This window comes from Schistocerca serialis, chromosome 4, assembly GCF_023864345.2.
Source record: "Schistocerca serialis cubense isolate TAMUIC-IGC-003099 chromosome 4, iqSchSeri2.2, whole genome shotgun sequence".
Classification (NCBI taxonomy): domain Eukaryota; kingdom Metazoa; phylum Arthropoda; class Insecta; order Orthoptera; family Acrididae; genus Schistocerca; species Schistocerca serialis.
In genome coordinates, this window is record NC_064641.1 from 136,875,681 (window position 1) to 136,888,636 (window position 12,956).

A 12,956-nucleotide genomic window follows, 5' to 3' on the forward strand; every position below is an offset into this window, starting at 1 on the left:
CGAAAGCTTCTATTCTCTTCTTGTCCAAACTGGTTATCGTCCATGTTTCACTTCTATACATGGCTACACTCCATACAAAAACTTTCAGAAACGACTTCCTGACACTTAAATCTATACTCGATGTTAACAAATTTCTCTTCTTCAGAAACGATTTCCTTGCTATTGCCAGTCTACATTTTATATCCTCTCTACTTCGACCATCATCAGTTATTTTACTCCCTAAATAGCAAAGCTCCTTTACTACTTTAAGTGTCTCATTTCCTAATCTAATCCCCTCAGCATCATCCGATTTAATTTGACTACATTCCATTATCCTCATTTTGCTTTTGTTGATGTTCATCTTATATCCTCCTTTCAAGACACTGTCCATTCCGTTCAACTGCTCTTCCAAGTCCTTTGCTGTCTCTGACAGAATTACAATGTCATCGGCGAACCTCAAAGTTTTTACTTCTTCTCCATGAATTTTAATACCTACTCCGAATTTTTCTTTTGTTTCCTTTACTGCTTGCTCAATATACAGATTGAATAAAATCGGGGAGAGGCTACAACCCTGTATCACTCCTTTCCCAACCACTGCTTCCCTTTCATGCCCCTCGACTCTTATAACTGCCATCTGGTTTCTGTACAAATTGTAAATAGCCTTTCGATCCCTGTATTTTACCCCTGCCACCTTCAGAATTTGAAAGAGAGTATTCCAGTTAACGTTGTCAAAAGCTTTCTCTAAGCTACAAATGCTAGAAACGTAGGTTTGCCTTTTCTTAGTCTTTCTTCTAAGATAAGTCGTAAGGTTAGTATTGCCTCACGTGTTCCAATATTTCTACGGAATCCAAACTGATCTTCCCCGAGGTCCCATTCTACCAGTTTTTCCATTCGTCTGTAAAGAATTCGCGTTAGTATTTTTCAGCTGTGACTTATTAAACTGATAGTTCGGTAATTTTCACATCTGTCAACACTTGCTTTCTTTGGGATTGGAATTATTATATTCTCCTTGAAGTCTGTGGGTATTTTGCCTGTCTCATACATCTTGCTCACCAGATGGTAGAGCTTTGTCAGGACTGGCTCTCCCAAGGCTGTCAGTAGTTCTAATGGAATGTTGTCTACTCCCGGGGTCTTGTTTCGACTCAGGTCTTTCAGTGCTCTGTCAAACTCTTCATGCAGTATCTTATCTCCCATTTCATCTTCGTCTACATCCTCTTCCATTTCCATAATATTGTCCTCAAGTACATCGCCCTTGTATAAACCCTCTATATACTCCCACCTTTCTGCCTTCCCTTCTTTGCTTAGAACTGGGTTGCCAGCTGAGCTCTTGACATTCATACAAGTGGTTCTCTTCTCTCCAAAGGTCTCTTTAATTTTCCTGTACGCAGTATCTGTCTTACCCCTAGTGAGACAAGCCTCTATATCCTTACATTTGTCCTCTAGCCATCCCTGCTTAGCCATTTTGCACTTCCTGTCGATCTCATTTTTGAGACGTTTGTATTCCTTTTTGCCTGCTTCATTTACTGCATTTTTATATTTTCTCCTTTCATCAATTAAATTCAATATTTCTTCTGTTACCCAAGGATTTCTATTAGCCCTCATCTTTTTACCTACTTGATCCTCTGTTGCCTTCACTACTTCATCCCTCAGAGCTACCCATTCTCCTCCTACTGTATTTCTTTCCCCCATTCCTGTCAATTGTTCCCTTATGCTCTCCCTGAAACTCTCTACAACCTCTGGTTCTTTCAGTTTATCCAGGTCCCATCTCCTTAAATTCCCACCTTTTTGCAGTTTCTTCAGTTTCAATCTGCAGTTCATAACCAATAGATTGTGGTCAGAATCCACATCTGCCCCTGGAAATGTCTTACAATTTAAAACCTGGTTCCTAAATCTCTGTCTTACCATTATATAATCTATCTGATACCTTTTAGTATCTCCAGGATTCTTCCAGGTATACAACCTTCTTTTATGATTCTTGAACCAAGTGTTAGCTATGATTAAGTTATGCTCTGTGCAAAATTCTACAAGGCGGCTTCCTCTTTCATTTCTTCCCCCCCAATCCATATTCACCTACTACGTTTCCTTCTCTCCCTTTTCCTACTGACGAATTCCAGTCACCCATGACTATTAAATTTTCGTCTCCCTTCACTATCTGAATAATTTCTTTTATCTCGTCATACATTTCATCAATTTCTTCATCATCTGCAGAGCTAGTTGGCATATAGACTTGTACTACTGTAGTAGGCATGGGCTTCGTGTCTATCTTGGCCACAATAATGCGTTCACTATGCTGTTTGTAGTAGCTAACCCGGACTCCTATTTTTTATTCATTATTAAACCTACTCCTGCATTACCCCTATTTGATTTTGTATTTATAACCCTGTAATCACCTGACCAAAAGTCTTGTTCCTCCTGCCACCGAACTTCACTAATTCCCACTGTATCCAACTTTAACCTATCCATTTCCCTTTTTAAATTTTCTTACCTACCTGCCCGATTAAGGGATCTGACATTCCACGCTCCGATCCGTAGAATGCCAGTTTTCTTTCTCCTGATAACGACGTCCTCTTGAGTAGTCCCCGCCCGGAGATCCGAATGGGGGACTATTTTACCTCCGGAATATTTTACCCAAGAGGACGCCATCATCATTTAATCATACAGTAAAGCTGCATGTCCTCGGGAAAAATTACGGCTGTAGTTTCCCCTTGCTTTCAGCTGTTCGCAGTACCAGCACAGCAAGGCCGTTTTGGTTAATGTTACAAGGCCAGATCAGTCAATCATCCAGACTGTTGCCCCTGCAACTACTGAAAACGCTGCTGCCCCTCTTCAGGAACCACATGTTTGTCTGGCCTCTCAACAGATACCCCTCCGTTGTGGTTGCACCTACGGTACGGCCATCTGTATCACTGAGGCACGCAAGCCTCCCCACCAACGGCAAGGTCCATGGTTCCTGGGGGAATTATATGAAGGAAATAAAAAGGGTCAGGATTAGACAAATATTTTATTATTGTAAGTACATTAACAAATTTTTCAATTTTCAGATTAGTGTACAAAAATAGGAACTTTACAAAAATATCTAGTTTTCTGTCCTCTTGATATCACATGTAATGAGCGTACAGAATAGCACCACAATGAAGTATTTCTCATGTGTATGCATAATGTAGTACAAGTCTTACAGAATGGAATCTCATGGGGAATTTTTTAACACAAACTTAACATCCTACTATCAACTTCATAACTTTTATAACATTTCTCTCATTACAAGTAGTTCATCACAGAATGTGCACATACTGTCTGGAGAGATGTCGTGTGGCTATAAACAATTGAACACGCAATAAAGATTCAGTTTCCATTAATACATAACAAAATATTTTTACACTAATATGATAAAACAATATTATCAGTTTCTTTAGCAGTACAGATAAGTATAACTGGTAAAAAAGGTATCCATAACTGGATACTTTGCACCTTTCTACATTTTACAACTAATGACATAAAATTTGAATTGATAACTTAGCAGTTATGTTTAACTGCACTTCTGAGTCTCTGTCTTGAGGTACGTACTCAACTTTCTGAAACAGTAGTTTTATGTTGGTGACCCCCTATTGTCGTAAACTAAATCATATACAGACATTTCATTTACTAATTTGACAATCTAGTGGGCCATCAAATAAAACACACTGCAGTATAGAATAAAGTACTTAATTAGACTAAAGATAACAAAATATTGGTATTCATTGCTTAAATGACAACTAAGAAAATGCTATGACATTCTTTTGGTAAGAACGGTAAAAAGCTACAAGGAAAAACTACAGAAAAACTACAGCACAAGTCATTTTAAATCTCAGGTGAAAGCCACCCATTTTACAGGATGAACAGGAACAAAGAGCAATGGATGGAGAACAACAAATATTGAAATCCTATGATGATTATAAAATACTGTCAGAAAAAAGGTAACTGATATGTCACAGAGCTGCAATAATAAATGGTGATATGATGGCTTTTAGGAAAATATTATGAAGCTAGCTGGCAACAGGTAGCCACAAAAAGGATGGAAAACATTCTCGAAACAAAAGAAAACTATCAAAACAGGTAAGTTGAACTAACACAATCAAAAAAAATAATATAACACATGGAAAGATTAACAAATGATACATAATAATAAAACAATTGGAGGATGCTGGTAGAAAGAAACAGCCTCAGCCAGCTGAAGGACCCCTTCGGAAGTCTTCTAAAGCAGGGCCACACGCCACACTATGCCCACAGGAGTACTACAGTGTCTTAACAACTATGTCACCTCACATAGAGCCAAAAACTTACGTTGCGAAAGCTGCAGGCAATGTCTTACTTTGCAGTCTGTGCACAATATTTTTCTATGTTAAAGTAGACCTATTATTCAGCAGGGTTCAGTTAGGGTTCACAAACTGGCTTGATATTATGGCTATAAATCCTGGAAACAACACAGCAGAGTACCTCAAGGTGACCACCAACTCCAACCTGCTTTTCTACTGAAGTATTTGTATGGAAATGAAACTGAAATGTGGTGCCACAGAAGAATGCTGAAGATTAAATGTGTTGATCACCTAAGTACTGAGGACTACTGAATACAACTGGAGAGAAAAGAAATTTGTGACACAACCTGACAAGAAGGGATTGGTTGATAGGACACATTCTGAGACATCAATGGATCACCAATTTAGTCTTTGAGGGAAGTGTGAGGGGTAAAAATTGTAGAGGATGACCAAGAGATGAATACAGAACGCAGATTCAGAAGGATGAAGGTTGCAGAACTTACTTGGAGATGATTTTGATGATGATGATGATGATTGAACAGGATAGAGTATAATGGAGAGCTGCATCAAAACCAGCCTTTGGACTGAACAACAATAACTATCAATTCTATAATTAACAGCTGGATCACAGGTGGAGTAAGAGTTTTGTGCCAGGAGATGCACAAAATGTGAGCAACAAAAAATATCCACATCCAAATTCTCCGTTTCCTGTAAAAAATATTCCAAAATATTAAGAAGGTAATGAGATATGCAAAAAGAATGCATAATGATGAATATTTACATATCCTAACAAAAGACATGTTCAACATTATTAAAATGAAACAGAAGAAGAAAAAAAGGCAAAAACACAATGAAAAAATATAACACTAACACAAGAAAACAATGTGACAACCCCCCCTCTCCACTCCCACCCCCTCAGAAATAGTAAACACTTCTAACAACTTTTTGTAGGTGCTTCAGATGAGACTAACATTTCTATCTCAGATCGATGCAAATTTGTTTAAAAGCTTGGTATGTACCAAGACTGATTTTTTCAAACTTTTGCCTACAACATACAGCAAAAGCTGCAAGATCCTCACTTGACCTAAGAAGAAATATGTCATTAGCAAAACTATTGGAAGGCAAAATTAAAATGTTATAATTGTTTTTCAAGACCCCTACAACTGCTTAATAAAATTAAATGTGATTGTAATAACATATATCTGTAAAGCATTAAAATTTTGCATCAACATGGAACACAAAACGAATTCATTTCTGGCAGAAGATGAGCAGTGTGTAGAAAGAAGTGACTGGGCTGCTTCTCAGTAGTGCATTGTTATGGAACTAATGCCACAGAACAATTCACTGTGTGTCACTAGTGAGTTTACAGTGAGGCACAGAGCTGGTCTTAGAGAGTGTCCACACCACATGGCATTAGTGATGCTGCGCTAGCAGATGAAGCTACCATCATTAGCAAGGCTCCAGCTAAAATTACAACTGTTTAACCCTTGTCACCTGAGGGAATTATTATCAGTCAGGTGACAGCCTTGAGGGGAGTGATGGCTGATGTTTTTCCTACCAGCACAGGTGAAGGACCTCACGACCACAATGAAAAATGCCCCAGATTATTAAATAACATTATTTGGAAGGGGGGTGATTTAACAGCTCTAATCCCGGGATTGGAATGACTCCTTACCCTCTCCCTTAAAACCCGCATCCTTTCATCTTTCCCTCTCCTTCCCTCTTTCCTGACGAAGCAACCATTGGTTGCGAAAGCTAGAATTTTGTGTGTATGTATGTGTCTGTTTGTGTTTCTATCGACCTGCCAGCACTTTCGTATGGTAAGTCACACCATCTTTGTTTTTGAGTGATGGGTTTTATAGACTATCTCCTCTGAAGTCTATGTGCATCCACCTAGTACATAAACAGTCTTTTCCAGTATCACATGGCCAAGCTGCCTGGGTAGATAAGGGGACGAATGAAAATAAAATACAAAATCAATGAAAGCAAGAACGGCAGTTTAAATTTGCCAGCTGTCTTGGCCATACTTCCTCTGCTTAGTTGTAGACCAGATATCACTGAAGCCAAAGTCACTAGAGCATAATTTTACACTGGCACTCTACTATGAAAGCAGAAACAAATTATCTTTGTTGAATAAATTTCCATCACCAATATTTGGCTAGCAATGGATGAGAAGTAACGCGAAATGAATTTCCATATCACATTTTGCTCCCATCTCATTTTCTGTATTCTAACATTCCCTGCAGTATCTCAGAGGAATGGCATTGATGGTTATGTGACCCAGTAATAACGACTTAAGCTCTGCAGCCTTACAAGCACTCTTCAAGAATAGTGCATTATGAGCAGATACCTGGTTTCGCACTCTTCCACATCTATCTTCAGCATCAAAAACACAAAAAATAATGCTAATCTCTACGAATAACCTCATGGCTGCCTACAGTAACAGTTATACTTCATACATCTAAAACATAAGGCATCAATATGATGTCAACAAGATGGGCTTGCACCATGCTGTAAGCCACACAAAGTCTGTGGTAAGTAGGGATAAAGATTTTAAATGGTAACTTCCATGTTCACAATCATGTCCTCCACCAAGAAGACCAGAGTGTTATGGAACAATTACCTCATTCTTGTTCACATTGTCCTAATGTAGTGAGACAAGTTTCTAGTCAAAAAGAGGTTACTAAAATCCAGAATCATCCCTTTTAATTTTTAATGGTAAGAAAAGAAAAAAGAAAGCAAGAAAGAAAGAAAAGTTGGCATCACTCTGGGAAACTACTGCCGTGGCACACACACAAAACATACATACAAGAAAGGGCAACAATGCACCCGAGAGTCATCAAAAAACTACTCTCCACACCAACAGTATCAGTCTATTAACAGAAACTAATGAATGTAGTGGATCACTATATATATATATATATATATATATATATATATATATATATATAAAAACAAAGATGAGGTGACTTACCGAACAAAAGCGCTGGCAGGTCGATAGACACACAAACAAACACAAACATACACACAAAATTCAAGCTTTCGCAACAAACTGTTGCCTCATCAGGAAAGAGGGAAGGAGAGGGGAAGACGAAAGGAAGTGGGTTTTAAGGGAGAGGGTAAGGAGTCATTCCAATCCCGGGAGCGGAAAGACTTACCTTAGGGGGAAAAAAGGACAGGTATACACTCGCACACACGCACATATCCATCCACACATACAGACACAAGCAGACATATTGGTCTTTAAATATGTCTGCTTGTGTCTGTATGTGTGGATGGATATGTGCGTGTGTGCGAGTGTATACCTGTCCTTTTTTCCCCCTAAGGTAAGTCTTTCCGCTCCCGGGATTGGAATGACTCCTTACCCTCTCCCTTAAAACCCACTTCCTTTCGTCTTCCCCTCTCCTTCCCTCTTTCCTGATGAGGCAACAGTTTGTTGCGAAAGCTTGAATTTTGTGTGTGTGTTTGTGTTTGTTTGTGTGTCTATCGACCTGCCAGCGCTTTTGTTCGGTAAGTCACCTCATCTTTGTTTTTATATATAATTTTTCCCACGTGGAATGTTTCCTTCCATTTTATATATATATATATATATATATACCTGGCTAGTAAAACACCATGCCATCAAAGATGTATATGTCAGTCTTAAAACCCAGAAAAATCTGCCTATTACTGTACAAATTTTCATAAAGCTTTTTGACTTCCTTTTATGCAACATTTTTGCAGCTAAAATATGCTCCCTCAGATTGTGTACTTGATAAAAATAAAAAATAAAAATTAGAGCTCACATTAACACAGTGTCCACCAGAAGCACAAATTATGAACGTTTATCAAGGACTCTTCTTTCAGTTTACTTTAAATTAGTGTGAACTAATTCACGTAGTTCTCTCATTTATAACAAACTGGTTTAGAAACTAATCTGCAAAGTTACTAATGAAAGAGTAGTTATCATCATCATCATCATCATCATCATCATCATCATCATGCACAGTTATCTGCCACGGACACAGCCTGCCTGGGCCAATCCTTGCCACCATCTCCAATCTTCCTGTCACCTCTCTGTCACTAGTCTGGCTCACTCTTCTCTCTTCAGGATGATTTCTGCCATTCCTTTTAGCCATTTGTTCTTTGGCCTCCCTTCTGGTCTCCTGCCCTTTATCTTTCTCGCACTTATCTTCTCAGGCATCTTTGCTACCTCCATTCTCTTCCAACGCCCATGGTCACACCATTTTAAGCTTTTCTCCTCAATCTTCTCTTATACCTTGTGGTATCTCCCCAACCCTTTCATATATCATCTTTGAAGACTACTGAAACAATTCTGTCAGCCGTACAGCAAAACTACCTCCCTCTGAATATTACTACCAGTCTCATTAATTTAAAAATAGTATTTACATTTTAAGTAATAAACAGAATTGTCCTCATCACGCTTTCTATGTAAAAAAGATAATTTGTAGAATAAGGATAAATTTAAAAAGTGGAAATCTACATCGCAGACTCAAAATATCATTTAAAATAGCATAGAAAGTACTGTCATTCACAAGGCATGACTGAAATCATGATTCGTCATTTATCCTCCATGCACTTTTGATATCATCAAATGTATAAAGTGGAAACTATCTAGGTGGCTACTCCATTCTAAAGTTTCCCTGAGCATCACGACCAGTCTAAATTTACTGAAGCAATATGTGCACATTCCGTAAATTTATCAAATTAATTAACTTAGTATTTTAAAATTACAACAAAATCTGGAAGCAATATATATGAATCACATTTTATGATCAAGCAGTCAAAAGTTTTCAGAGATCATTAATGAAACTTTTAATAAGCACAATGTTGTCTTAACCAGATACATAGGAATGTATAAATAAATAACAGATGTTTCCTACACCAGTGCTTGAGGGCACACACATGCACTGGCTACACACACAGTCTGATAGGTGATTGGTCTTTTTCTGAGAATCTTTCAATTGCCTGCACTAGGACTACTCCAAATACAAATGTCCCAGTCAGTATATACAACACAGACAAAAATACATAAAACCTGTCTTTATTTAAAAGAATAAGTGGATCTTTATGTAATGTTGACTGCATCCAGCATATACCTGCCAAAAAAAGAAAAAGAGAGAGAAATAAGTACGGCATTAGGTCTTATCATAAGTCAAAGACAGTTGTACTATAAGTATTTGTTATTACCTGGGAAAACAAATATGAAAATAGCTGCAAGACTTCCCAGACAATCTATCACAATTCCCATATCAGGGATGAGCACTGCTAAGAGCAATGTTAATATAAACCATGTTGTTGCTATTACAACTCGTCTCATTGGTTCTTTAACTGCAATATCAGCCTGACTGTTGTAGAAAAATGTACACCATATTTTGTTTACTGCCTCCCTACGAAAAAGAAAGAAAAACTTAGCTCCTTTTCATTTATCAGTTTTATGCTCATATTATGCATTAACCATGAGTACATTCCACAGCTAAAACAGTAACAGTACCTTCCACAGAATAGTAGTATTGGATAGGTTGTGTATGTCTTTATAGCAATAGCTGTAATACCAATCAGGACAGATGGATGGTATCCCGAATAAGACTCCAGAATATCACTTGTGACATCGGCACCAAATGTCAGGTATCCAAATGTTCCAGCAAGAGTGTATGACAGCATACAAATAAAGACAGCTGCTCCACAACATATTGAAAAATTAAATATGGTGCGCTCATGGAGGCAGGAATAAATTGGTATCACACTGACATGACACTGAAAAAGATATGTAAAAAAATAAATGACATCACCAGCAGGTGCATATTAACTTAGTTCTGCCACCCAACCTACAATGTAAATTTTGGTATTTAATAGTAATTACAAAGATAAGAAGATACCCTGCAAGAAATACAATAAGCTTTAGAATTAGGTGGGGAAAAAATGACACTTCTACAGTACAATAAGTGAAACAGAATTATTTTGAGCATCACAGAATGAGACAGAAGTACCAAAAAATTAAAAAATTCTTCATGCAATTTCACTAGAAAATATTTTATAAGGAACAGAAGAAAATATTGATTCACAAAAAGTCATCATCTGCAGTTTCCTTTTAACAATATCAATGATAAAGAATGTAAAAAATATGATGAAAATCAGGCTTATGCTTAGCTATTAAAACATGGAGGACCCACAACTAGAATGAGAGCTACAGACTTAAAGCTGTGCCCTCGTCAGGCATGGTAATTCTCACCATCTTTTTCGATGTCCGAGGTCTGATTCTCATCTAATTCCTCAATGGTGACATGAACTGTAGCTACACTCTGTAGCCTATGCATGTCCATCAGGAGCAAATGGCCTGGGCTGCTCATGGAGGGAGTGATTCTGTTCCACGATAACATGCATCCACACACCTCTGAGGTCACAGAAAGTCTAATGGCCAAAGTTCAAGCAGCAGCAGCCTGGATATGTCACCCTGTGACTTCCATATGTTTGGTCCACTGAAGTAATATCTCAAAGGGAATTGCATGACTGCGACGATGAACTGAAGGACATAGTAGAGAACTGGCTCGCATCACAGCCATAGGAATTTTAAGAACAGGGAGTCCTTCCCTCGTGAAATAGTGGAATAGTTGTGCTCAGGCTGCTGGTGATTACTTTTCAATAAAGATTTCAATTGTATCCACAGTGCTGATTTGTACCTCTTCTTTCCAACACCTCCCATAAAACTGCAACTCTTTCCCTCACCTTTATAACAAGAAGTGTCCTATTGCATGTGATAACTGGAGGAATTTGACTTCTTTGTGTCACAAAATCCTACCAGTTTACCTTTTAAAGCTAGAAGGACTTCACTTGTCAATCTGACTGGTGAGCATTTTTTAACACTTAATAAATAGTATATGTTCTAATTTACAGGGTTTATATTTCAGACTTCATGTATTTTGTCATCCACAGAAACTATTAACCACCAAACATCTATTATGAAAACAGAATAAATTATAAACATTTTTACCTTAAAGGAGCAGTCAGTCATTTTGATAGGTGAAGTATTTTTTTACGTTTCGTGTATCTAAAGGATTTTTAAATCCACTTAGCTTATTTCATTGTGACGATCTCGTTCCATCTTTTTCCTGCAACGTGGTTGCCGTTCTCTATAGAAGTTTAGTGCACATTATTATGGCACATCAGTCTTACTATTCGACGTAGAATTACTGAATTACTTGAACAGTTTACCAGAAGAAGATTCTGAAGGAGAAGACTTTTTGAATCTGACGAGTTGGATCAAAGAAACAAAGATGACACGCAATATAAGTCTCACAAAACAGAACAAGGCAAATCATGAGAGTTGGAACATGAATATTCAGAACCTATAGAACAACATACAAAAAAATAATGATGCTAGCTTATGAGTGACAGTGCTACACAGCAAGGTCATCAGTGTCCAACATACAAATAATCCAGTGCTTACAGGTTCAATTCCAGTTGTGCCAGAAATTCTTACTCCCAGCTGACAAAGAAAGGGAAAGAATTGCATCCAACTCAGCATCTGGAAGCTGAAAGTGAAGAGCCTGCAGTCAATAAAAGTGTGGACTAATTGCACTGACCACGCACTTGGAAGATTAGGGCAACATAACATGTTGGTGGAAACTCCAGGACCAATGTCTAATGCTAAGAAGCAAATTTCTGTAAAATAATTATAATCTTCCTAGCCTTATACATAAGAGCTTTGCACAACCGCTCAAAAGTAACGTGCTCCTAAAATAGCGTGAACAGCTCTGATTTATTTTATGAGCATAACACGATGTCATAAGAGCAACAATGTACATGACTAAAAAATCATCCATAAAGTAAGTTATAATATGCCTAGTATATCTACCGATATAACTTATTCATACATCAAAATCGCAAGTGTCACTAATATATCCACTGTATGATACTTCCGCTTTAGATACTTAAAAATGGCCGAAATTGTACAATCGCACATGAAAGAAAGAGAATGGCAGCTGAAGGCATCAAGAAATCTTTCAAAAAATTCATCGCACTGAAACATCTTGTCACAGAGAGTTACATGTATGCTGGTTAGTGTTGAGAGAGTATAATATTCTACAAAACATAAAAACATTTACAGAAATTAGAGCCTGAGAAGTTCTCCAAGATGACACATGCTACTTGATATTGCCCACTTAGAAGCTGCCGCAGCCATTGTATATGCACATGAAGCATTTGGAGGAAAGAAATTCCTCCTCAAACTTCTATAGTCTCAAGTGTGTGGACTGCATTTTTTCCTCACATTATGGGACGAAAGAACTCATGGCAGTCAGGCAGTTTTTAAGATCTGATGACGATCATATTTTGCTGAAGGACTCAAGACCAGTAGCTTTGCAACAGCTATCCCACCCTGGAATACATTAGAGGACAACTGTATCCAGAACTGTAAATGAGATGCATTTATAATATTAGATGAGCAGTTCTATCTTGCCGAGTAAATGAACCAAGAGAACACAACCATAAGGGGTACACTGAATACAACCCTAAAAGAAGTTCCTCCAGCAGCAATGTCCACTGCTAGATCTTTGTATCATACCTATTATATAAATCTGGTGACAACAACTACACCCTATCAGTGGAAGACCACAAAAATTATTGCCCTACTGAGCACAATGCGCCTCCCAGTTGCAGTGGACCAAGAAACACAGAAGACATTCC

The 12,956-nt window shown here is 37.9% G+C and overlaps 1 protein-coding gene across 1 annotated transcript in view; it reads right to left on the minus strand.

Annotated features, from left to right (window-relative positions):
• Positions 1-7,874: 7,874 nt before the first annotated feature.
• The window catches only part of LOC126473274 (putative sodium-coupled neutral amino acid transporter 7), a 42,569-nt gene continuing 37,487 nt past the window's right edge, over positions 7,875-12,956 (minus strand). The window contains exons 6-8 of the mRNA XM_050100229.1: positions 9,766-10,028; positions 9,462-9,661; positions 7,875-9,370 (exon numbers count right to left, since the gene is read on the minus strand). Of these exons, the coding sequence (XP_049956186.1) occupies positions 9,186-9,370; positions 9,462-9,661; positions 9,766-10,028 (648 nt within the window). The 3' untranslated portion in view covers positions 7,875-9,185. The remainder of the gene's footprint in view (positions 9,371-9,461; positions 9,662-9,765; positions 10,029-12,956) is intronic.